At 41.9% G+C, this 27,588-nt stretch overlaps 1 protein-coding gene across 1 annotated transcript in view; it reads right to left on the bottom strand.

Annotated features, from left to right (window-relative positions):
- Positions 1-502: 502 nt before the first annotated feature.
- The window catches only part of LOC308092014 (actin nucleation-promoting factor WASL-like), a 44,176-nt gene continuing 17,090 nt past the window's right edge, over positions 503-27,588 (bottom strand). The window contains exons 6-12 of the mRNA XM_080437800.1: positions 19,482-19,752; positions 18,752-18,794; positions 13,555-13,708; positions 10,485-10,855; positions 7,793-8,122; positions 2,496-2,595; positions 503-1,060 (exon numbers count right to left, since the gene is read on the bottom strand). Of these exons, the coding sequence (XP_080293926.1) occupies positions 999-1,060; positions 2,496-2,595; positions 7,793-8,122; positions 10,485-10,855; positions 13,555-13,708; positions 18,752-18,794; positions 19,482-19,752 (1,331 nt within the window). The 3' untranslated portion in view covers positions 503-998. The remainder of the gene's footprint in view (positions 1,061-2,495; positions 2,596-7,792; positions 8,123-10,484; positions 10,856-13,554; positions 13,709-18,751; positions 18,795-19,481; positions 19,753-27,588) is intronic.

Genomic DNA, 27,588 nt, shown 5'->3' with positions numbered 1-27,588 from the left:
AAGTGTTTTAGTAAATGTTTAGAGCATGTTTTGTTTTAATAATCAATTGTGTTCCGGCTTTGGATCAATGTAACTAATTAACAGGGGTGTGCCGATACACCAATTTCACCAAACGATACGATACGATATTTGGCTCACAACTTCGATACGATACGATACGCACTTTTTTATTATGAAAATATATGGGGGAGAAAAAAATGCAAACAAATAATTCTGTTTTTGCATTATTCAGACGCAAACTTGTAGCTTTTCAGCTACAATAGCCGTTTTGAATCGTAGTATAGTGTGACACCTGACCCAAAAAAAAAAAACATGTTGTCACCCTTTTCACCTCGGGGCTGTTTGCATGCCTGATTATTATTATTGAAAAAAAAAAAATGGAAAAAAAACTTCTTTTTCTTTTTCAAAACGATATTTATTTTTCTCCAAAACGATACATATCGTCACGAAAACGTATCGCGATATATCGCGGGACGATATATCGGCACACCCCTACTAATTAAGTATTATTTAATCAATATAAAATAAAACAAAACATTACGTTTCTAATATTAGAAACGTTTTATTGATAATATATTATATTATCAATATATCTGAGTTTTGCCAATTATCTGGGGGCCCTGCTTGTAATATCCTCACGGGCCACCTGTGGGCCCACGGGTTGGGAACCGCTGAACTAGATAAGTCTCTACGATGTCATGCTATTAACAGTGTTATAAGTGCGTTCTATGAAAGGGAAGTCTGAAGGGGAAACGTGGAACTTTACATAATGGTTTTGTGTGACAAACTTTACATATTAAATGGATGAGGTATTGCACAGATTATTAATTTTTTTAAAAAAGAAAGAAAGAAAGCAAAAAAGAAAAAAGAAAAGAAAAAAGGCGAACAATAAATATACAGCATATTTCATACAACATTTACATTACAGTTTTTAGTTTTGGAAGCCATGTTTTTGTAGCGTCAGTCAAGAGGAAGGGTGGAGGAGAGACCGTCGTCACTCAGTCGTCCCATTCGTCATCATCCTCGAAATCTTCATCTTCCTCGTCATCCTCGTCTTCGTCTAAGGAAAGGGAAAAGCCGGTCTTTTTAACCCATTAATACCTGGAACGCATCTGTGTCACTTTAGATTTCTTTGGCTATTCAAAAATAGCAGATCTACAAGCTCATAGCGCGGCACCGAGTGCCGCGCTACGAGCTTGTAGATCTGCTATTTTTGAAAAATCGCGAAAAAATATTTTTAATATTAAAAAAAAAAAACTGTTAGGATTTAGATTTTTTTTTAAGAATCGCCTCAGGTCTTAATGGGTTAATTAAAAAACTCCCCCTATAGCGTCCCAATTCTGACAAGCTCAGTGGCTTTGAGGTTAGAGTGTCCGCCCTGAGATTAGGAGGTCGGGGGTTAAGTCCCCCGGCCGAGTCATACCAAAGACTATAAAAATGGGACCCGATGCCTTCTTGCTTGGCATCAAGGGTTGGAAGGGTCCCTACGACATGTCCAGGGGGGGTACGTGTACATCATAGCGGGTGGATGTACCCGTACGTACATCAAGCCGTCGCAAACATCTTGAAACATTTAGTAACATTTTAACAAGAAAAATCTTGTATCTGTTACAAAATATTTTCAGAAGGGGGTCTCTGTGTGGCCAAACATTAATTTGTGGGTCCTTGACCCGCAAATTAAATCCGGTGTAATTGCATTATATATCGTTTATTAACCCATTTAGACCGATTCTAAAAACGCCTTCTAAATCCTGACCTAAGTTTTCTGAAAAACTTGAAAAATGTAAAACAAAAATATGTTGCTACATATATATATATATATATAGCAACAGCTAATGTTACACAAAGGTATTCTCGGATTGAAAGGTATAACAACGAATAGGTGTTCCAGGTATAAATGAATTAATATGCGGTGTCCCGTCTAAATAAACAAAAAAAAGTCAAGTTGACATGAAAAAGCTTGAGAAACCACTGATCTACGTTAATGACTTTAACAAATTGACTGCCAGAGTTTTTCAGAAAAGTCTGTAGCCTCTGCCAGGGTTTTGAACGATTTTGGTACCTTTTCGCATAGCCACAGAATATTTTTCTCCAGTATGATTGATCCCAGATAATTTCTAATCACAGATGAGATTCAGGTGTGGTTTCACAAATGTCAACGAGGTCATTATGACCTTGTTGTCATGTGTTGTTTGATGTTTGAAAATAGCTCAAAACCAGTAGTTTCAAACCAAAAAACAATGTGAATTGTTTGTCCGTTTGAATTTTAACATTGAAGTGGATGGAGCAGCAAATCTTTGGAAATTGTTATCTCCTTATTCGTTTGGAATATCGAAAGAGTGTCAATACTAAATAATTAGAGAATCTTTTTTTTTTTTTTTTCATGACGTTTTTAAACGTCTTTGGCAGGCAATAGCTGAATGCCCAAAGACGTTTATAAACGTCTTTGGCAGTTAATGTGTTAATCACCAGGACAATTCATCAAGTCGTCTTACCTGAGGAGTGAATGGCCTTGCTCCTCTTCTGCATCACCTCCATCAGAGCCCCAACGATGCCCGACGATGGAGCCGATGTAGACTCTGGGATATCTGGCACCTGAACAACAACAACAACAACAACATTCAGCCACTGTAAATAATCATGGTTAAATCAATGACATTGAGATGACAAATCACTGAGTTGTAAAAACAATTTTTTAACACTTTTCTTTTCAACCATCTGCTCCTCAACAATCTGGTGACAGCCATTGATAGCTTCCTGGTTCTGCCACGTTCAGATAGTGTCGTAGCCACCAGTGGCGGAGTGTCCGGGGAGGCCAGGGAGGCGGCCGCCTCCGGGCCCGCGACCCAGGAGGGCCCGGGCCGTCGGATAATAAATCGGTAAAATCAGGCAAAAATAAGAATTAAAACAACATAACCCTAACCTAACCCTACCCTAACCTCGCCTCACCAGTCTTTCCACCTCGGAGGAAAGCCTGGTCTGCGTTACTAAAGACCCATATGATCTGGTCTAGGCCACGCCTACTGGAAAAAAAAAAGGGAAAAAAAATCCTCTTTCCGGATTGTCGCGATCCGGTTTTGCGGTGCCGCTTTGTTTTGGTTCCCCAATCCCTATTTAAATGGAATAGAGTTTCCCCGTGGGATAATACGGATAAAACAGACGCTAAATAGTCTCCGGAAAGTACACTCACATTTATATTTAAAAAAATAAGCTAAACTACGCCGCATCAAGGATTTTATAGCACGGACCTATTTTGGGGTGAGACGTCTTTCCGGTTTGTCGCGATCCGGTCGGCTCCCGACCGGATCATATACCCGAAAAGGAATGCTGCCCAGGCTAACCCTAACCCTAAAACCGAAATAAAGTGACAAAAAGCCCCCCAAAAAGTGACCGAATCCGCCGAAAACCCACAAAATTCTGCGCGAGCGTGCGTGCATGCGCAGGGGGGGCCCGGCTTTGAGTTGTTCCGCCACTGGTAGCCACTGTTCCTTTAACTTGTGAACTATGCTTCTAACTGTAAGGCTTGGTTACAGAGCAACCGTCAGTTAGCCTGGCATTGGCCACACTGATAACGTGGATTCACTCTCAAGTTCCTCTGAGAGTGAATCCACGTTATCAGTCTGACTAATGCTAGGCTAGCCGTCAGTATCCCAACTTGAACCCAATAGAAAAATCTCAACCCCACAGAACAGAAGGTTTTTGGTGGGACTTGAAGAAGGCGGTTGCAGAACGCAAACCAAAGAATATGAGTTGAACTGGAGGCCACTGCACATAAGGAATGGACTGTTGAACTATTGGTTCTTGTTTGATTTGTTTATTTCAAACAGTTGACAAGTTGGTGAACTTTGCCAAGGGTCTGAATAATTTCAAGTGCAACCGTTATATGTTGCTTGCCAAACGTTGAGGATGGCCAGAATGCTGAAGGAACGAATATAAAAAGTTTTCCCCAAACAATCATAAATAGTTGATAGAAGTTTTAAATAAAAGCAATATCACACCAAAGGTCATGCTGTATCACTATAAAAGCAGTTCTTCCCATGTGATACTGCTTCAATAATACCATGAATAATGCATACACACACACACACACGCTGGTGGTATCAGGGTCAATAAATACCAGGCCTTTTACTTGGTGATGCCATTGCTACTGATTGAAGCAAATGCACATACTTTCTTGCTGCCACATTCTGCCACATTCTGTCCAAAATGTCAGGAACATTTTAAAGGTACACAGAGTTCCCTGGGTTCTCTGCCACTTATTGCATGTTTATTATCTACATTATTTATTGGACATTTTGTTATTTGCCCCTATGAGCGTATTCATCGCTTGCAAAAAAAAAAGAAAAGCACACAAATGGTCAATATCATACTTAACCTTGAACCTAAGGCAACTAAAACATTTATGAAGGTAATAAAAGCAATGTGTTTGAATCGACATACACATTGTGTTGTTTTGAAATTAAAAAGATTTAAGACAATCATCTGCTTGTTTGACAGGGCATTATACGTCAAGGTAACAGAAATAGTAGTATGTATCATTTGCAATCTACGTTCCATTCTATGGAAACGATTCAAAGATGCAGGGGTGAGGGACCTCTGTGTGGAGTCTTGTGTTATTGCGGAAGGCTCAGTAGCTGATGTGAAAGTACAACAGATTAGCAGCACATGCTTGTCTAAAAAGCATTGATGATGAAGCTTGCCTGGAAAGGCTCGCTTCTCTGGCTAAAGGGGCAAACACACGACAGAGGTTCACCTCCTGAAAGACGGGGTGCCGTGATTTTCAGTGATTTTTTCCCCCCCTAAAACATAAGGTATTATGGTGATACTAGGAGGAAGATTTTTTTCAAAAAAGTGTACAGAAAGTGTTATGTTTTTATGTGGACACGCCTCCAGTTCATTAAGTATACCTTGTTCTCACCTTAGCACCTCCTCCACCACCTTAGCACCACCCACCTGTCCTAGTCCCTCCCCCTCCCTGAGGGGGAGGGTATAATTTTACTGTGTCATTAAAGTGCTGGCACGTTTGACCCTCAAGGTTTCAGCCTCCAGAAAGAAACTCAAAATAGTCAGAGAAGACGTAAAACACCATAAAAACACCACCAGGGGGCTTAATGAAGTTCTATCAACCTCATAGACACATGAAAAACAGAAAAAGTGCAAAACCATGGCACCACCTCTTTAAAGAAGCCCTTAGGAGCATTTTACAGCTTTCAACATGATGTCCATCAGGTGACACTCTGAGCTTTTGTAGAGCTGTTCCAACCTGGACTCTCTCCCTCTGAAGTCAACATGGTCTTCCAGCTTTCTGGACGTTCTACTTTGATTCATGCTTCTATAACTGGATGTTGCACCTTGTATGCACCCAAGAGGGTTAAGGGATAGGATACTTCAAGTTTACAACTTGACCAAATCCTAATCATTGTGTTTTTCATCCGAGTGCATCAAGGCAAGACCTTATGATTTTCTCACCACTGTTGAAATTTGAGTGGTTTATCAAACTTTGTTACACCTTTACTGTTCCTGGTCAAAAGTGACCGCCATTAACACATTCCATGCCAGACGTTAATCTCATAATGTACTCACCAGTGCCAACGTGTTATTGTTGTTTTTTTGTTTTTTTCACGTCGCCATAGATCTTGTTAAAATCCTTAAGATTGAGCCGTGCACTGTCTGTTTACATCCGCGAGATCTCACTGATTCTACCAGTGAAAACCACATGTCAAACGGATCTCCATGGTTGTAGTTAGAGCGGATTACGTTAAACAGTGATATGCGAGGAGAAAAAACTACAGGAAGAGAATTGAGTTTCAGTGTGCGCTTTAGAATGGGGGCCGACGTGATCGGCAAAACCGGATCCCAAATAATTCTGTTTCCGGTCTTCAAACCGGAACCGGAAATGGATCAAAAAATGCACCTGGGAAAAAATCAACGCGAATCGGCGGTTCGCGTAGATCTACGCGACTGGCACGCTGCGGCTTTAAATAGGTTCGCGTAGATCTACGCGATTGGCATTCAATGTGTTAATAGGTAAAACTCTATCCAGTAGATTGAAAACACTCTCTCTCTCTCTCTCAGACAAGACGGCTGGCCCCTGCGGTGCCACACCATTAAAATTCTTCGTCATACAAAATCAAAGGTTTTAGACTTTCATGTAACACAGCAGGTCAAATTGCTCAATTAAGGCCACTCAATGTCCGGACACACTTTGCGTGAGTGGAGGTGAGAGACCACAGGGGTGTCGGTTAGAAATAAATGTCATAGGTTTTCAAAAGCCTCTATGGGAAAACATTGGAGAAAAAAAACCTTGGAAAATGCACGCGGCCCTCCCGTCTGTCTTAACAAGTGGTCAGGTGGGTGGACTGCGTGCACTTTGCACTCATCTGACCACTTAACACAGCAGTCTTTCGGCTGCCGCGCCAAGTGGTCAGAGGGGTGGTCCGCGGACGCTTTCGCGGTTTCATGTAATTCAAGCTAAATTACATCTCACGACTGAAAAGTGTTGAAAGTCCTTGTGCAATTTGTGAAACAACGTGAAAGGAGGCCCCACACAAACACACACACACAGTGTTTCATAAACGATTAGCACATTATGTACAATTATGATGTTTCGGTGGGCATACAGCCAACCAGTTGGAAGAAATTGCAGATTGAGGCTTTGTATCCTTTGTCACTATGACATTTCCCAAGATCATTCGGGTTTTCTGGAAGATTGAACATGCATTTCTATCACTAGTTTGACCCCTTCAAGTACTCTTTAATCTTAATAATTAATTAATAACCGAAAATAGGCTGATCTACAAGCTCACAACGCGTCGCAGCCTATGGCATTGGTTCTTAACACATTCACCGCCAAAGTTTATTCATAATAAAATCACCCACTGCCAGGGTTTTCAAACATTTTTTTATAGAAACAATGTGAATTATTTGTCCGTTTATTTTTTAACATTGAAGTGAATGGATTTTTTTTTATTTTATTTTTTATATCTCCTAATTCGTTAGGGTTAGGGTTATAAATGTTTACTCAAAAATTAGAGAAACATTTTAGGAATTCAAAAACAGAATAAAAAAAAATAATTAAAAGGGGAGAATTCTCCCCTTTGGCGGTGAGTGTGTTAAAGTGGGTCCTTTGGGGGGGGGGGGGGGGGGTCCGCAGCAAAATTTGCTAATACAGCGTCACAATCATTTTAACCACTTTAACTATTTAAAAATTGCAGATATACGAGCTCACACCGCGTCACTTTGTGCCACACCACTATGAGCTTGTAGATCTGCTATTTGCTGCTGTTTATATTATAACTCAAATCTTTGCTTCTGGGGGTCCCTGGCACAGAATATTTTTGAGATGGGGGTCCGCAGCCAAATACATATCATTGTGGGGGTCCTTGACAGGAAAAAAGTTTGAGGACCACTGTTCCATGGAATCCAAATGACTGAATTCAGTCTTGGCGACTGAGAACTTCAAGTGGGACCCTGATCCAGAACAGCTTGGGACCCACCTGGGGTATCTGAGGTAAAGCAAGAATTAATTGGATATAAACATATCCAATTTGACTGTGTGTGTTGTGCATGACATCCACAAGGCTCACTGCCTCCATCTAGTGGCGTTACAGAAATATAGCACTGGCGGTAGCCTTTTTTTTTACAGCCACGCCCCCTTTCCACAGCCACACCCCCTTTCCTGGGTAGGGTATACGTATAAAAAGGAGTGCACGCCCCTTTAACGAAGGCCGCCTATAGGACTGCGTGTTAAACACACACAGTCAAAAACTAAAGGGTTTCTCGTCAAACTCACGTTCTTGAGCTTCATCCCCTGTCGGATCTGGTCCAGGAGGGCGTCCCGCCCCCCGCTGGACGCCACGGGGGGCTTGTTGTTCTGCTCCACCTTCTTGAGCTGCGTCCCGCCTCGGATCTGCTCCAACAGGGCCGAGGGTCCCATCTGCTGCTGCGTCCCACCACCACCCGCCGGGGCGACGGGGGAGTTGGGCGAGTCGCCGCCCGCCACGACGCCGGCGTGCAGCTCGGGTGGGGGAGGGGGGCCGGGCGGGGGCGGTGGAGGTGGGGGTGGCGGAGGAGGAGGGGCCACGCTGCTGCCCACCGCTGGCGGGGGAGGAGGGGGAGGAGCCTGGTGGGATATAAGGTTTGGTTACGATCGTGAAAATTGTACTTCAAGATTAACCGCCATACAAATTAATTGCAATTTAACGATTTGATTTGAGTTTTTTGGGGGCATTGAACATGCAAATAAAATTAACATTCCTGTTAGATTTTTAGGCAGATTATGACAAATAACTCAATGCAGGCCTTATATTCAATACTTTTATACTGGAATGGCAACACAAACAATTACGATTACGTCAAATAGTTGCGATCAGGCATAACTTCATAAGTCAACGATTCCAGTTCCTCAACGATTCTCTCTTAACTTAACACATTGAGTGCCAGTCGCGTATATCTACGCGAACCTATTTAAAGCCGCCACGTGCCAGTCGCAATTTTTTTTAAGTTCACATTGCATTGTTGGCCTCGTTCGACACATTTCATTGTAGCACCACCGGAAACGGAATTATCCGGGATGCGGTTTTTCCGATCCCATCCACTTCCATTCTAAATCTGACACCAATCCGCCATTTTCTCAGTTGTAGTTTTTCTCATCGCTGATCGCTGTTTAACATAAACCGTTCTAACTACAAGATGGCGGATGGGATTTTCATGCGGTCTTCACTGCTCTACTCGGACGGATCGCTTGTGTGTTTACAAAGAGTTGAATGCACGATTTTAGCGGATTTAACTTTGTCTGTGGCGACGTGAAGAAAACAAAAAAACAACAATAAAACGCTGGCACTGGTGAGTACATTATGGAATGTGTTAACGGTCCGATTCCTTAAAGGGATAGTTCACCCCCAAAATGACTTTTTTTCCTATCGATTAGTCACCCCATGGAGACTTGAATTCGTGGATATGTTATCGTTTTTGTCGCATTCCTAAGCCAATAATTTGATGACCGGAACCACTTCCTACCAGTCCGCTGGGCATCAAATTATTGGCTTAGGAATGCGACAAAAACAAACAAAAAATGTTTTGGGTGAACTATCCCTTTAACGGTTCCCTTTAACTCTTTGACTGCGATCGACGCATTTTCGAGTCAATTGCTACTTAATCCATCCGTGCCGTCGACGCGTTAGACGCGCTGTATAACTTTTTATTGTTTAATAACCGATCGCGCTGTTCTCTGTACCATCCTTGATCATTTTCTCTTCCCACTGGCTTCTCACGCATCCTTGGTGAAAATATCCCTAAACCGTTTCCTGTTTCAGGTTTTATCCTGTTTCCAGTGATTTTTAGGCAAAACGAGTTCCCTCACACGGTATAAAAACGGAAACCTCTGGTTATAATTTCTTTTCTCTGGACGACGAACAGTTATCTCCTTTGTGTTTACCAACGGTCTGACACGCGATCATAATATATATAAATGTTCTGTGGCCCGCGCGGGGGGGGGGGGGGGGGATACGGGCGTTATCGCCGGATATGGTGACTGCAGCCTGTTTGCGCTGGTGACTACCTCACACGGCTCGGGGCTCTGAAAACCTAACCCTTTAAAAGGTTGGTGGATCGATTGTGTGCGTTTATAAACACGGTCAGATGATGGATTATAATGGATATAACATTTCTGTGACCCGGTTGAAAAGGTTGTAAAAAACGAAAATCGCTGGCACTGGGTGAGTATATTATGAAAATACTCTGGCAGTCAAAGAGTTAAAAAAAAAAAAGCTGGTCCTTGGAATAAAAAGTTTGAGAACCACTGGTATAGTAGGCTGCCCCAACGCTCCTGATTTCGTGTATAGAGGGGCGGGTGTATAGAGCCGGCGAGAGATTGCGCCTGATCCCATTGGTTCACCGATCTGTCCGTCAACCCCCGCCCCGTTAACCCATTAAGACCTGGAACTGTGTCATTTTTTGATTTGAGCTAAAAAAAGCATTATTTTACACTTTGGGCTATTCAAAAATAGCAGATCTACAAGCTCGTAGCGCGGCACCGAGTGCCGCGCTACGAGCTTGTAGATCTGCTATTTTTGAAAAATCGTGAAAATGGGTGCAAATCTTTGAATATATATATTTTTAAAGCGAACATTTTTAACTCAAATCTTTGCTTCTGGGGGGTCCCTGGAACAAAATATTTTGATGGGGGTCCGTGGCCAAATACATACCATTTTGGGGGTCCTGGACATGAAAAAGATTGAGCACCACTGATATAGAAACATACGTTTTTTAGAATAATGTTGAGATTTAGGAGACATGTAGAATCGGCTTCAGGTCTAAATGGCACAACATTACGAGCGACGCCCACTGCACTCTGGTTGGTTGGGAAATGAAACACTTCCTCATACAGAGTACACCGACGCGCTGGGCCAGGCTTTTATTTTTTAGCAAAACTAAACAATAAAAGCCTGGAGATCGAGGCCACTGGTATAGTAATCAGGCCTTACCTGGGGAGCGATGGCGGCGTGCGAGGGTGGTGGCGGTGGGGGCGGGGCCTGTTGCTGCTGCTGCTGGTGATGATGATGATGACTAAGGGAGGAGGAGGAGGTGTGGTGGTGATGGTGACCTCCTCCTCCTCCTCCTCCTCCTCCTCTGGTGGGCGGGGGAGGCGGAGGAGGCGGAGCTCCCAGGGCGCTGGGCCTGGAGGGCGGAGGCGGGGGAGGGGCCGAGGTGGGGGCCCGGGAGGGAGGGGGAGGGGGCGGGGCTCCCCGCCCGCCCCGGGACGGGGGCGGCGGCGGGGGAGGCGGGGTGGGGCCGGAGGTGTGGGGAGGAGGGGGAGGAGGAGGGGGTCCGCCGCGAGAGGGAGGCGGCGGTGGGGCTGGGGGAGAAAAAAAGAAGAAAAGAGTTATTACTGTCAGTTTCAATGTGCTACTTTCAATATTGGACATTTTGATACATATGTTTGTATTTTATTTTTTAACCCATTAAGAGCGGAACGCATCCGTGTCATTTTAAGATTTCTTTGGCTATAAAAAAAATAGCAAATATACAAGCTCATAATGCGGGACCGAGTGCCGCGCTACGAGCTTGTAGATCTGCTATTTTAAAAAAAAATCTTGAACATTTGTGCAAATCTTTGAATTCATATTTTGTTTCGATTTTTTTTTACTCAAATCTTTGCTTCTGGGGAGGTCCCTGGAACAAAACATTTTCATGTCAAAGACCCCCAAAATGATATGTATTTGTACCCCCATCTCAAAATATTTTGTTCCAGGGACCCCCAGAAGCAAAGATTTGAGTTAAAAATGTTTGATTTAAAATAAAAAAATATATATATTCAAAGACTAGCTAAATATTTCACGATTTAAAAAAAAAAAGCCAAAGAAATCAAAAAATTACACGGATGCGTTCGCAGTCGAATGGATTAAGTCCAACGTAAACTGTTGCCCTTCTCCGTCCTTTGTTCAGGGTTGACTCGCGGTAGTGGTGGCAGACAACCACTCGCACTCCAAAAAACGTTTAACCCATTAAGACCTGAGGCCGATTCTACAAATTCTTTCCAAAATAACTAGTTCTTAAACATTTTCGTGCCAAGCTAGGATCCACAAATTGATATGTATTTGACCGCGGACCCCCCCCTCCCCCCCATCTGAAAATGTTTTGTGCCAGGGACCCCCAGAAGTGAGGATTTGTGTTAAAAAATTCAACACTTTCAAGATGCTTAATTTTTTTTCAAGAATAGCTATATACGGGTATGAATATATATTTTCCCATATAGTAAATCAAAGCCAGGGGAGAGAATATGAGGAGGGTGTTTTCAGAACAAAACCATTAACGTTATCATTTTTGGAATTTCATGCTTTTCAACCAAAACCAAGCCTCAAACCAATTTTCTTTTGTTAATTAATTTGCAACTACAGTCATCATTATCATCACATCAAACTCAACCAAACTCAAACAAAAACAAGCCTCGAACCAAGATAGGAAAACTTCAAACGGTCAATATGAGGAGCAGGACAAAAACAAGCCAGTGTCAAGTACATGACACCTGCCAGTCTAAATGAGTGACAGATTCAAGTGCAAGAACCACAGCATGACGTCATGCAGAGAGAAACACATTATTCTATCAATCACTTACACAAATAATCTAAAATAAAAATTGTATACATCAATGAAACGATTAACCACTAAAGTGTTATTTTATACTTAAAATAGCAATCTACATGATCACTATCTACAAGCCAATCTACTTTTCACCCCCCCCCCAAAAAAAAACATGCCCAAAATATGGATTGATTATTCAGCAATTATCTTAATACATTTTTATAATTGATTAAATCAATTAACTGTTGAACAACCAGAAGGCAAGGAAGTCAGAGAGAGAGAGAGAGCGAGCATGCAAGAAATAGAAACAAAGACAATAGCAGAGCGCACACACACACACACACACACACACACACACACACACTAGTAGTGAGATAGTTACCCACCACACCACCTGGGCAGCTCTGAGAAAAACAACCACATAAATCCCATTGACTCCACATGAAAACATCACCACATCTCATTAAGAAACCAGGCCTAGCGGAACTTTATGACGTCATAGAATCTTCATCACATCTCATTAAGAAACCAGGTCCAGCAGAACTTTATGATGTCATAGAAAACACAAGAACACCTGCAGTAGTGTCATGAGGCACAGACTTTCTCAACTTGTTTCTTACAAGTTTGATATAGTCGCTGAAACCAGCCATCTCGGTCTTTCAACTTTTTTATTTTCTTTAATAAATCAGTGCTATTGAACACCCTTTACGTCTGTGTGTTGGTTTGACAAATATTGAACCAATGAAATATTTAAATCGCTTCTGACTAAACCTCCTAACTCCATTGGATCCTAAAACTGTCGATCAAACCACTTAACTTGTTCTTCATTCTAATCAATGATGGACAAAAAAAAAACATCTCCACATTAATGGTCAAAAACCTCCAAACTCCACTTGAGCTGTATTTGGTTAAAGTAATGGTAATATAAGGACACATTCAAGTATCTGACCATGTATAAAGTCACCATACCAACTGAGATGAGGAAGTATTGTTTTTGTTTAGTTTTTCATTTCCTGTAAGTTAATATTTTGAACAGCAGAGATATCATGTACAGTATGTACCATGGACAGTGTGGAGGTGGGTTTTGCTCTGGGTTAGACTGTTATTCCTTTGCTTTTCTAACATCCAACAACATTTTTACAACAATACTGTATTTTACATATATATATATTCAGTCCAATTGCTAAGGGCCAGGCAAAAAGTTCTCTCTCTGTAGTATACCTCGTGTCTGGTACTCCTTTCCCCCACATCTATCGTATCTTTCTATCGGTATCCATCGTATCCGTATCCATCGTATCCCTATCTTTCGTTCGTATCTATCATTCGTATCTATACCCATTCAAAGATTTTATCCATCTATCCATCCACATTCAAGATGTTAACCATTATTGCAGTGTCCTGCAAGTGTGCGGGTGTGTGTGAGTGTGAGAGTGTGTGTGTGTGAGAGATAGATCGGGGTGCAGGTCATCTCACCTTGCCTGCGCAGCTCGTTCTTGACGGCCTCCACTCCTCCCTTCTTCTCGATGAAGTCGTAGATGACCTTGGAGGTCTCCTTGTCCTTGAGCTGAGCCTCTGAGATGCCACACATGTCAAACAGGTTCTTCAGCTCAGGGTCCAGGTTGTTCAGCTGTTGTTGCAAGAAGAGAGAAATTGTTTTTTTAATGCACAAATTCTCAACAACTAGTCGTGCTGTTACTTTTCAGGATGACTTTTTTAACTGTTACTTTTCAGGATTTCAGGATTCAAATTCAAAAGTAGCAGATCTACAAGCTCGAAACGTGTCGCGTCACGCCGCGTTTCGAGCTTGTAGATCTGCTCATTTTGATGCTTTTGTGTCACACTGTAGTATGAAGTAGGGCGTTAATTTATGAAAAAAACTAAAAAGTAAAAATATGGAGATAAGAGGTTTCTGCTCCGACAGCAACGATATGTTCATGTCTTAACCACATGAACCATAGCTCCCCTTTTCTGGGCATGTCATAACAGGCAAACCTATCGGGGAAAAATACACTTAGATGAGCTATTTTCAAGATTTGGTGTGTAGAGTAAAAAAAAGGGAGGTGGCCAACAACTACAGACCCCTGGGGATACGCAGTCAACAAAGCATATACTGTAGGGTTTAAAGGAGTAGTTCACCCCCCCCTCCCCCCCAAAAAAAAGACAATTACACATGCCATGAAGCCTTGAATTCATGAGATTTTTTTGTTTTTGTCACATTCCCAAGCCAATATTTCAATGACCGGGGTGGCTGCTCAGTAGGAGATTCTTTGAGTCTCTTTGAGTCTCCTACCGGATAGACTCCGCCACGCCAGTCATCGCTAGTCATCAAATTATTGGCTTAGGAATCCTTTTTTGGGTGAACTATTCCTTTAAGTAGTTAAGTGGCAAATTCACTCAGTTAACCCATTGAGACCTGAAGCCGATTCTACATGTCTCCTAAATCTCAACATTCTGAAAAACCTATGTTTCTATATCAGTGGTGTTCAATCTTTTTCATGTCAAGGACCCCCAAAATTATATGTATTTGGCCGCGGACCCCCATCAAAATATTTTGTTCCAGGGACCCCCAGAAGCAACGATTTGAGTTAAAAATGTTCGCTTTAAAAATATATATAAAAAGATTTGCACACATTTTCACGATTTTTCAAAAATAGCAGATCTACAAGCTCGTAGCGCGGCACTCGGTGCCGCGCTATGAGCTTGTATATCTGCTATTTTTGAATAGCCCAAAGTGTAAAATAATGCTTTTTAGCTCAAATCTAAAAATGACACAGTTCCAGGTCTTAATGGGTTAACGGTGGGCAGACAACAGCGGACAGAGTCCCGTGTGTTGATGATCGTCTGCTGGGGTGCGTGTGTGTATTTTTGGTATGTTCGGCAGGAGTTGGCCCTTGCCCTAAATGCTGGGAGCCTATTCTTCTTGTTGAAAATCGGGTCCAGACAGTTGGTCAGGTTCAAGCCAATCAGCGTACGGTTTGAATTTGAAAAGGTAAAGCGGTGTGCGGAGGAAATACCACAGAAATGAAACGCTTGTCTTTCAGCAGCACAGCATTTTCAAGACATCAGCTGCTGTTGAGAATCATCATGGAATAATATAACCTACACTGACAGATTCAATTCTAAAAAACAACAAGTGTAACATATAGGTACATATCGGCCTACATTAACCCATTAAGACCTGGAACTGTGTCATTTTTAGATTTGAGCTAAAAAGCATTATTTTACACTTTGGGCTATTCAAAAATAGCAGATCTACAAGCTCATAGCGCGGCACCGAGTGCCGCGCTACGAGCTTGTAGATCTGCTATTTTTGAAAAATCGTGAAAATGTGTGCAAATCTTTGAATATATATATTTTTAAAGCGAACATTTTTAACTCAAATCTTTGCTTCTGGGGGGTCCCTGGAACAAAATATTTTGATGGGGGTCCGCGGCCAAATACATACACATTTTGGGGGTCCTTGACATGAAAAAGATTGAGCACCACTGATATAGAAACATATGTTTTTCAGAAAACTGTTGAGATTTAGGAGACATGTAGAATCGGCTTCAGGTCTCAATGGGTTAACTCATTGACTGCCATTGACGAGTAAACTCGCCATTTCAGCCAAAGGCTCACACCGCCAATTGACGAGTCACCCGTCATGTGGTGGTTTGGTTTTACGCTAGAGGGCGCTGTTCCAAAGCCTGTGAATCATGATGATGATGATGAAGAGCACAGCCAAAGATCACGTGATCACAACAAAATCAAGATGGTTTAGTTACCGTGTATAGGATTTATAAAAATCGATTTTCTCTGCTTTCCGTTGCTTTTTGGCGAAAACGAGCTGCATTCAACTGCCAATAACTATGGAATAGATTATCGCGGTGGCACGAGGATCGTTGTGAAGAAGAATATTCTATGATTTTTCAAAGGTTAGTGAAAACGCTCAGAATCGCTGGCAAAGGCAGCCAGAGACGATGTTTTTACTCTGGCAGTCAATGAGTTAAAAATGGAAACACATGGCCTATGAGGAAGAAAACTTCACTATAGAATAGAGTGACTAGTTTCCAAGACGTAGAATGAATAGTTTAAGACATAGAATGACTAGTTTCAAAGACACAGAATGAATGGTTTAAGACATAGAAATGACTAGTTTCCAAGACATAGAATGACTAGTTGTGTCTGAAGAACTGGCTGAGGCTTGCGTGTCAAACCCAAAAACTAGGTTCCAAGACATAGAATGAACAGTTTAAGACATAGAATGACTAGTTTCCAAGACAATCTCAAGAGTTCAAGTCTGCACATATTATGATGTGATGCTATTGTAATTCATCAGCTGGCTCTGTGAGGGCAACGTTGTGAAATGTATTAATCAGTATTCTGACCAGGAACACGATAAAACTGAAAAGCAGAACGCTTCAAATAAGAATCATTGCAATTGCAAATGACATGCATAAAGGATAGGCATAAATAAGCTCAGAGCTTCAGCCTATACCTTTTCGATCAACCAGAAAGAAAGAAGCTACATTACAGTATGTAATGTTTTAAGATACCGTTGTTCAGGATCAAAATAAGCAATCTAAATCTAAGAACTGGCTGAGGCTTGCGTGTCAAACCCCAAAACTAGTTTCCAAGACATAGAATGAACAGTTTAAGACATAGAATGACTAGCTTCCAAGACAATCTCAAGAGTTCAAGTCTGCCTTCATGTTGCAACAGAAAATGTGGATATGAGGGGTGCTCAACCACAGAGACAAACATAATTATAGGACCTGTAGCTCATGGATTTTTCATTATGTTGTTCACAGAATGTGTTCATGTTGCTGGCTGCTGCTGACTGCATTATGTCACTTGCATAGTTCACGGACCGCATGTCTTATAACAGACTACAACATTAAGGTTTTAAATCCCATTATAATAATGAATTTTCCCTGAAGTTTGCCATAGCACATTTCTTGCATAGACTGCCAAGAATTCATGTTTTGTCTGCCTCTGAAAACAGCCAACACACTATGGTAAAGACAGGAAATGTCAGACAAACGCATTTTGATGAATATGAGCACCCCAACACTAGACACAGTTACATTATTAGCCCAAACTTCAAATGAGTATATGATGACCTAATCCTGTATTACCAATGCATGCCATGACAACATGGAATATGATTGTCATCATGACACATGAAACAATATTCCAAGGTTACAGAGTCAAGCTGAAAAACATCTTTCACTTCTCGTCTTTGCGAACTTGAATGTACTGCCAAGTTCCACTCTGACCAGCACAATCCTACTTTCCCTAAAACGTCGGGCTTGCACTTGCTGGATGTTTGTCATGCATGCCTGCACACAATGCAGATTCATGGGAACGAGGAGCCAACCTGTCCTTTTGAGGGGATCACTGGCGATGATGAATTTAAATCCTGTATGCCTGTAACCAAATCCCACACTGGCACTACCACAAGTAGGCTACTAAGAGAGTTAACTATTACCTACTTCAGTGATTTCTTAATAAATGCACACTTTTGTATAACGCATAGCCGTTTGCACAATGGATACAGAGTTCATGTGCAGTTCTTTGCAGTAAAAGATTTGTTCACTGAAGTGCCAGTCTGACACCTAGTGGTCAACAAGAAGAACTACAACTGAGATGGCCTGTATTTAAGCAGAACAAACTAGAGAATTAACTAGGTTGTTTGTTTGTCAATTCATGCCTTTTCAATTAACTTTTATGAATTTCCCTTTGCCAACTCAATGGATTCCGTTTTCCACAGCACATTTCCTTTGAGGTATGTACTTGACGTGAGAGGTGTGTGTGTGTGTGTGTGTGTGTGTGTGTGTGTGTGTGTGTGTGTGTGTGTGTGTGTGTGTGTGTGTGTGTGTGAGAGATCGTTTTGCATGCATGGTCAGTAACCCAAATTAAGATGTAATTAAGCCCTAATGTAATCAGTCATGCTTATTGTGTTTTGCAGAGACATTGATATGCATGGTTGTTCTAGTTTATATACACAACAATCTGTTCTATTTCAACAGAGCATAAATGACTACTGTGTAAATATTATAAGTGATGCTATTGTAATTCATCAGCTGGCTCTGTGAGGGCAACGTTGTGAAATGTATTAATCAGTATTCTGACCAGGAACACGATAAAACTGAAAAGCAGAACGCTTCAAACAAGAATCATTGCAATTGCAAACGACATGCATAAAGGATAGGCATAAATAAGCTCAGAGCTTCAGCCTATACCTTTTCGATCAACCCAGAAAGAAAGAAGCTAAATTACAGTATGTAATGTTTTAAGATACCGTTGTTCAGGATCGAAATAAGCAATCTAAATCTAAGAACTGGCTGAGGCTTGCGTGTCAAACCCCAAAATCCTGAGATAACATCCCATTGTACCACGTTTACTTTCTCTGTCGACGTGGGCGGATGGATGATGCACAAAGCAATAACCCCTCGCCAACAAAAATTCGGAGTTTGTGGCGTTTGTGTTTTCTATGACAGCATTGGATGCGGGACAAAAAAAAAAGTATGAGCTGTACGCAACAACAGCCCATTGTGTGGCGCAATCATGCATCAATCACACGGGTCGCCATTGTGCAGGGGCTCTTGCGCGCACGCACCCTGTGAGAGAGTGTGTGGTTCTGTGTGTGCGTGTGTGTGTGTGTGTGTGTGTGTGTGTCTTAACTCACGTCAAAGCCTGTGTTTGGGTCCCAGCCCACGTGGCCGATGTGCCTGCAGAACGAGACAACAAGGGGACAGACATGAAGAAAGAGCATACAGTACATGTGTCCTCTGTCTCTCTCACACACACACACACACACACACACACACACACACATCATGTAAACCCACTCACTTATGCACGCACACACACACAAACACTCACACATACCGCACACGCCAAACAATCAAGTCATTGAATGCAGCTTTCCAAGGCCACTGCAAAGACCCCCTCAAACATGAGTGGCCAACCTCAATATGTCACAGTCACACACACACACACAACACAACTTGACTGTACTGTAGTGCACAGAACACACTGCCCACCAAACCGGAACGATCTGGACATATCTGCCTTCAACACACAAAGGACAAACATAAACCAATCTAAAAACTTTCACACGCTAAACCACAGAACAGAAAAACTAAAATTACCATCTCCATAATAAAAGTGAATCTGAAACCACTTGTGAACTCATAATAATGGACCTAATTAGAATCAATTAGTGCCTGTTTGTAGTGTAAGTTAGTCTAGTGGTTCTCAAAAGTGGACCCTTAAACGTCTGCAACTCTGAGAGTAATGAGGGTCCTTGAAATGAAAGAATTTGAGACTCTCAGAGTTAGACATTTAGAGAACCACATCCAGAGGCGTGTCCACATCCAGAACTCCCCCCCCCCCCCCCCTTCCCCCACACTCACTGGAAGTTGCTGGGCGTGCCGATGTCAGCCTTGGTGAGTTTCTTCTTCTTTCCCTTCATCTTCTTGTCCTTCCTGCTCAGACCGGTGTGGCTCAGCATGTTGTTGAGGTGGTATGGCTGCTGCTGGGGCTGCTGCTGCTGCTGCTGCTGGTGAGGCTGCTGCTGCTGATGGTGGTGGTGGTGGTGGTGATGGTGGTGGTGGGAGTTGTGGAAGCGTACATTGTTGATCTCTGGGTTCTTGATGTCCACCGTGGCCATGGGGAGAGCCGGGCCTATAGTGTGGAGTGGACAGAGAGAGAGTGAGGGAAGAAAAGACGGAGAGAAGGAGGGAGGGAGGGACGGAGAGAGGGACAAGAGGGGAGGGAGGGAGAGAAGGAAGGCAGGACGGGACACGCATGTCATGTTACGCATGTGTGGATATTAATGTATGCCTCTCTATCATCTGACATGGGGACGTTTTATAGAATTGTAACTTTACCCTCTTGAGGCTAATTTTTATACCTCACCATTACAACACTTTGGCTCGAAACTGAAATACATTAAATTATTAATTTAAATTAGTGTTGAAGACGGTCTTTTCAGTTGAACGTGTACTTCAAGGAATGTGTGACAAAGTGTTAATAATTAAGCCTTCGGGTGACATAATCACAAAGAACAGAAACAAAAATACAAATTATGCTTTTGTCCCCTGAAGCATTTTCTTGGTTTAAATATTTGATAGGAAATCCATAAAAATGGGACAAGAAGTGAAAAGAAATCTAAGATGACTATTATTCATCGGCTCTCATTTTGTTTTATGGTTGACGTCAACACTGTACATGTCATGCTGGCTCTACATTCAAATTGTGTCATCATTTGTCAGGGTTAGGGTTGTCAGGACAACAGAGTCACTGCCCCTCTTTCGCCGCAGGCTGAAAACCCACCTCTTCAGGAAACACTACCCTTCCTCTTTGCCTTGCCTACTTGTTGTCAATTAGCTGTACAAGCTCTTGTCTTATTGGTTCTTGTTTATACGATACTTATTTGTTTTAGCTCTTGCTCATTTGATTTTCCTACTTGTCTCATCTGTTTAAGAAAGTAGGTAGCTGATATATTGCACTTTTACCTTAGCGCTAGCTATGCTCTTAGCTGCTTGTTTTAGAAGAGAATGCACTTAAGACTTCTGGTGATTAGTAGTTTCCTTGCCTATTGTAAGTCGCTTTGGATAAAAGCGTCTGCTAAATGACTGTAATGTAACGTAACCATGCTAGCTTCTACATTCAAATCAATAATGTCAATGGACTACAATGACACATTTTGCCGTTCAGCACAGATACGTCTGTTAAGCATCTTATATCACACACATGATTATGGTCAAATTCAAATGTTTTAAACGTAGGCCATATTACGCTTTCACTTCAAATCTGTAAACCTCCAACCTTAATTCCAACCCCACATTCTAAATTTTCCCTGAATCACTTTAAGAGAAAACACATTCAACTTCCACCAGACTGTACACCTGAAATTGTCTCTGTCGGGTCACCTCGGGTGGAAACCTCATATGTCCAAAGCCGTTACCTTTTCAGGATTCAAATAAAAAAATTGCAAAAGTAGCAGATCTACAAGCTCGCGGACCTGCAACTTTTGATGCTTTTGTGTGACGCTGTAGTATGATCAACTGGGGGGCATTAATTTACGGAGAAACACAAAAAGTTAGAATATGGAGATAAGAGGTTTCTGCCCGACAGCAACTATCATGTTTAGGGATCAACCAAGACTGGGCAGGGGAACGTGTGAACACGTTCCTTCAGCCTTATGATAAGCCTAACCCCAAAAACCTAATACTAAGATGAGGGAGCATAGGGAGAACACAGAGATCTGCAACCAGCCCAGGCTCTTATTTCTCCATTAATATCATATAACCACATTTACTAATGACAGGATCAGAGTGTTCACTGTTAAGCCCCTTGATGCTGTCGAGGTTGTAACTGTGGACAAAATGTGATATCAAAGTATTAATGATGATTCATGAGTTATGTGGCGTTTCTGAACGTTTGTACGGCGTGGCTCCAGGCAGATGAGCCGACTGGAAGAGGGTCTGATGGTGTGTGTGTGTGTGTGTGTGTGTGTGTGTGTGTGTGTGTGGGGCTAAGCTTGTGAACTGCTGAAACGATCTGCAACAAATTGATTGTTCTGTGCCTGGTGTGATCCCGTTGTCTTTAGTGTTAATTCGTATTCTTATTTGTTTTCGTTGGGCTCCTGACACTTTGCTTTTAGCTGTAGCCTACCTCCTGTGTTTCATTAATGCAGCTGTCGCTGCCATGACACCTGAATCTGAGCACAGGGATTAAATGAATAAATGCTTGTTATTAAGCCCCTGCTCATTTTGCTAAAAGGGTGGGATGGCTCAGGGTAGAGGACAGAGTACTTGCAATGGGCCTGGTGTTCAAGATCCTCAAGGGACCAGTGTGCCCGTCAGCCTACTTCACAGCCTACTTCACAAGAGTGATAAACGCCCAAGGGCAGAACACCAGAGGGAGCTCCACTGATCTCCCCCCAGATTCGGCACAAACATGGGGATGAATTCATTCTACTGTTATGCCACCAAAATGTGGAATGCCGTACCACCAGCCATCGAAAAGTGCGACTCTCTGCCCTCCTTCAAAACCTTCATTAAAAAGCACCTGTCTGCAATTTGCAACTGGTCCTAGACAAGTCTTCTAGCTTGCCAAAAGAAATGACCCCCCACAGTTTTCTGTAAATATACTTTTACGGCTCCTAGTATTGATGATTTCTTGTATAGTATTCTATGTATTTATATGTCTTGATGAATTGAATACATAGGACCACAATGGAAACAATCCCTCAGGGCTTTTTGTGTCAGAGATCTAAAACATATGTAGGATAAGTTTGTGGTCCTGCTTACATGAATAACCTTCCAAATAATAGCAGCTGCATGACTACAGGAGGGTACTCCTGCAACACCAACAGCCCACCGTCTGAATGACAGCTGTCATTGTTTATAGAAGGCATGTCTTGAGATACGTGGCCACTTCTTAACACTTAACTAACCCTAACGCGGAAGGTAACGGAAGACTAATAAGACTCTTTTTGATTTCTGTTCCAACATTATTATTGATTTTTTTACGGATCACTCCAATTAATTGAATGAATGACAACCGGAAGTGATTCTGCAACACAATCGTTTCCCCAGTAAGCTCCCTAGGAAACTTGAGGATAGATCGCTAAGCCTCTTGCAGAGCAGAGAGTAAAAACGTACAAGAATGATTGCATCTTGCTTCCTTGTATCGTTTTATTTTATTTTGTAAGTTGTGTAATCACAAGTTCCAAGTTCAATATAAGGAGGGTTAGAGGTCAAAACGAGAGCTTAGGTATTAAAGTTTAGAAAACTGTTGTGCCCTTCTATGTCCTTTGTACTCTTTAGACAGACTAAGAAAATATATTTTTGATTAATTTTAACATGCTCATAAAGTGCTCTGTGCTCAAAGTGAAAGGTGAAAAAAAGCAGCTAACGCTTTGGTCTAAGGACCTTCGTCAGTGCTGTATGAAGGAGTCTTCCTTAAAAGGTTTTGTAGAGTGCGAGTCTTTTTCTGCCAGTTTAGCTTAGGTATTAAACCAGAAGAACCTAGGAGAACTTTCTTCTCAGCATTGTCTCCACACATCATCACTACCACTTATCTCACTACACAGGGCGTATAAACCAGCCCTAACTGTACAGTATTACAGAGGTGTCCATTTCTATTTGCACTTGATAGTGCTGTGATCTGTGAAGGAGAGAAAATGTGTCTGGCTCTTATTTCTCAACCTGGCGCTCCTCTATTATACATGAACATTCTGTCCCCGCGGGAATATTTGTTACATCTATTGTCTGGACACTGTGACTCTTGCGTCTCGAGACAGAGACAGACCGTCGGCTCATACAATTCTCAAATGCTTCCGCCTAAAGGGTAGCTCTCCACCAAACAGACTACTACGGATTAGCCTACTACAGACCAGTGGTGGAAAAAGTACTTGAATGTTTTACTAAAGTAAAAGTATCAATACTGCAATGTAGAAGTACAAAATTTACTTGAGTAAAAGTACAAAAGTATTGGTATCAAAACGTACTTACAGTACCAAAAGTAAGAGTACTAAAATGTCTGAAAATAGCAGATGTGCAAGCTCACAACGCGTCGCGATGCGACACGTTGTGAGCTTGTAGATCGGCTATTTTCAAACAGCCCAGGTATTCAATAGTGCTAAAGTGGTTAATGTATGTTTTATAATGTAATAATTTATATCTGCAAAGTAACCAGTAACTAAAGTTTTCAAATAATTGTAGTGAAGTAAAAGTACAATATTTGCCTCTGAGATGTAATTGGAGTAGAAGTAAAAGTATAGACAATTGGAAACACTCCAGTACAGTAAAAGTACCTCAAAATTGTACTTAAGTACAGTACTTGAGTAAATGTACTTAGTTACTTTACACCACTGCTACAGATGGGCAGTCGAATGAAGTCGGGAGTGAAAAAAAAACTTGCTAAATGCACCTGAGAGCAGACACCGACAGACGGCTACTATGGTGCTAAAAATAGTCTACAGTAAATGGCTTGATGTCTTTTTCAACCACAGTTTTGACGCTTCCTTAAAACTTTTGAACTCCTCGAACTCATGAAAAAGTTCATGAAAAAGGTCTTAAAAGTTTTTAAATTGTCACTTTAAAAAATTGCTACCCCGTATCGTATACACTACACTTACATACTGTATGTTGGTTTTACTGTCAAGTGACAAAACAATGTTGCACATTAAGCAAATCATCTGGGGACCCGCACAAAATCATTTGGGGACCCCCCTGGGGGTCCAGACCCATAGGCTGAGAAACACAGAGTTAACAAAACATTTCTATCAAATCACTCTGATCCTTACGGCTATTGTCATACACCTAAACCTCTCTGTCATCCCATTACTGGTTGATTTCACCCTCTAGCTCACCATCATTTTAATGAATACACTTCATTTGAATTACCCACTCTCAGTCATCAATATCAGTTCACACTGGGTCAGTGGAACTATAGAAAGAGATGATTGAAATAACAGATTAAATATGTATTAATCCACTATGACCGGAAAAGCATCTGTGTCACGTCTTTGGCTATTCAAAAATAGCAGATATGCAAGTGCTATGAGCTTGTAGATCTGCTATTTTTGAAAGATCTTGACAATATGTGCACATTTTTGAATACATACATTTTTAAAGCGAAGATTTGTAACTCAAATCTTTGCTTCTGGGGGGTCCCTTTAACAACATATTTTGAGATGGGAGTCTGTGGCCAAATACATATCTAAAAATGTTTTCTAAATCCTAATGGCATGTTGCTATATCAGTGGCGCTCCAACTTTTCCATGTCAAGGACCCCCAAAATAATATGTATTTGGCCAGGGACCCCCCCAACTCAAAATATGTTGTTCCAGGGACCCCCAGAAGCACACAAAAAAATAGCAGATCTACAAGCTCATAGCGCGGCATTATTCTGTGCCGGCTCTGTGCCATTGTATATCTACCATTTTTGAAAAGCCAAAGAAATCTTGACACAGATGCGTTTCTGGTCTTAATGGATTAATTATAAACACTAGACTAGACCATACCTGTCGGGGGATATGAGCACCCCAACCACTTATTTTACGGATGTGGCAACATCGGCGCTTGTTTCACGCACATGATTTGGCAACCCGGGAGCCAGCGAACGCTAATAAACAGCTGACATTTGGGGAAAGCGAAAAACGGCCTTGGGTGTTCCGTGCACATGGTAATGGGCAATGGATGTGTGCAAATGCATATCAATTGCTCCAGCCACTAAGGAGAACCGGGCAGAAGAGATTTTGGGCACACCGCACAGAGCTTCGCACAGAGTCACTAGGCACTATATGAGGGGGAAGAAATAACTATAATACCTTTGTTTGGAAGTCCATTTTGCACCCCACCCACCCCTCATGCAATTAATTGCAGCCTCTGCAATTTGGAAATTGCAGTAGTTGAGTTCATAGTTCATACTGCGGTTGTGAGTAATTGTTCAACAGCCCTACCTCAAGTTTAATATAATCTGTGCAAAACGCAGCAGTAACCTCTGACCAGTAACCACTAATCCATGGTTAATCCAAGTCCCTTAGATTTCCTATGAATGTCCCCACCTTAGTTCACCCCAATGCAAGACCTCAAATCTGGCCACGTCTTGAGATGTGCAATAGAGCAGTGGTTCTCAAACTTTTTCATGTCAACGACCCCCCTCGATAAACATCTGTATTTTTCAAATAGCAGATGTACAAGCTTGCCTATCTGCTATTTTTGAATAGCCAACTTATGACTGGATAAAGTGGTTAAAATGATTGTGACGCTGTATTAGCACATTTTTTTCTTCAAAATATCAGTCAAAACACCTGTAATCAGACTCAAACTAGTGAAAATGGCCAATCTACAAGCTCACAACGCGTCGCATCCCAACGTGTTGTGAGCTTGTAGATCGGCTATTTTCACTACTTCTTAAAAACAAGTAAGACGCGCGAACGCGGTAAGCGAACGCAAAAAAAGAAAAAGAAGAATGAAAAAAAATATTTAAAAAAAAGTAACCAATAAAAAAATTATTTTTTTTTTAAAAAAAAATCTGCGTTAAAAGGAGCATCTTAGAAAAATACAAATTCCCCAAAAAAAAACTTGGAATGTTTTTGAACAATTCAACAAAGTGTTTGAAGTGCCTGTTTCACCCACTTCCGGGGGGCGGAGCCAAAATCCGAGCCCGAAGTATTTGTTCGTAGACCCCCACTTAGGGGGGGTAGAAAAAGTTTGGGAGCGATTCGGGCACTTTTCATTTAACATGGGGTTTCAATGGGGAGTTTTTAGGAGCCTTCTCCGGGGCGTGGCTTCCGGGGGAAGGGGCGGGCTTAAACGCAACCTTGACAGGTGTGTTCAGTTTTCAAAGACCTTTCATTTGATGTATGGTACGTCTAAATTGGACATTTACTTATCTCAGAGGAGCTGCACACAGGCAGTGCACACAGAGAGACAGAGAGAGAGAGACACAACCCAAGCAGGGTTACATAGTAAGCTCCACTTGGTCGGAGGCGCGGCTTCGCCGCGCCTCCTCCCGCGTTCGCAAAAACATTATACAATTTTAAAAAGCAATTAATTTGATTTTATGAATTTGGTAAATGTTTGACTGTTTTATTTCTGTTCTAATGTGCACGTTCTGTCACCCTCTGTAAGGATGGTTCTTTCTGAGACTTCACTGTATTTTGGCCAATTCAGCCCCTCTCACTCCATTCATACTGTGGCCCTGAACATTATTTTCATAAAGGCCAGTTCAGTTCAGTTCAGTCCATTGTGTGACATGATTAAAAAGTGGCACAGGCAGCAGAACTAAAATAGCAGTAACGATAAAAGCCTTGTATCTAGAACTAAGACTGAATAGCTGCTTGTCAGAGAGGACAGGACCGGCTTTTCAACTGACACTAATGTAAGCAAATGACACGGACACTGTTATCACGAACAGCCATTTGAATTTTTAACCCATAAGAACCGGGAAAGCATCTGTGTCATTTTAGATTTTATATATTTTAACCATTATTTTTTATACTTTGGGCTAAATAGCAGATATACACTTTTTTTTGCAAATCTTTGAATATATATATATTATATTAAAGTGAACATTTTTAACTGAATTCTTTGCTTCTGGGGGGGGGGGGGGGGGGGGGGGGGGTCCCTGGAACAAAATATTTGGTCGGTGGCCAAATACATCATTTTGGGGGTCCTTGACGTGAAAACGTTTGAGAACCGAAAACTGTTAGGATTTAGAAGACATTTGTAGGACCGGCCTCAGGTCTTAATGGGTTAACAGAACCCTCACTGCTAGACAAGGGTTCACATTGGGTGACGAGGGAATGAATGACAGGCCCTTCCACCTCAATTTCTCAGCACTAATCACTAAATGGCAACGCGAGCATAATTCTCTCTCCCACCCCCCCCCCCCCCCCCCCCCTCTCTCTCAGAAGCATAATTTCAGGGGAATTATTTTGTCATAATACTCAAAACCAAGTCAATTAGCGCGGCAGTAAATCGAGGGACGAGAAGAGAGAAC

This window comes from Gymnoscopelus braueri (assembly GCF_963280865.1).
Source record: "Gymnoscopelus braueri genome assembly, chromosome: 9".
Classification (NCBI taxonomy): Eukaryota; Metazoa; Chordata; class Actinopteri; order Myctophiformes; family Myctophidae; genus Gymnoscopelus; species Gymnoscopelus braueri.
Note: the sequence above shows the minus strand (reverse complement) of the source record. Positions and strands in the feature narration are given on the sequence as shown.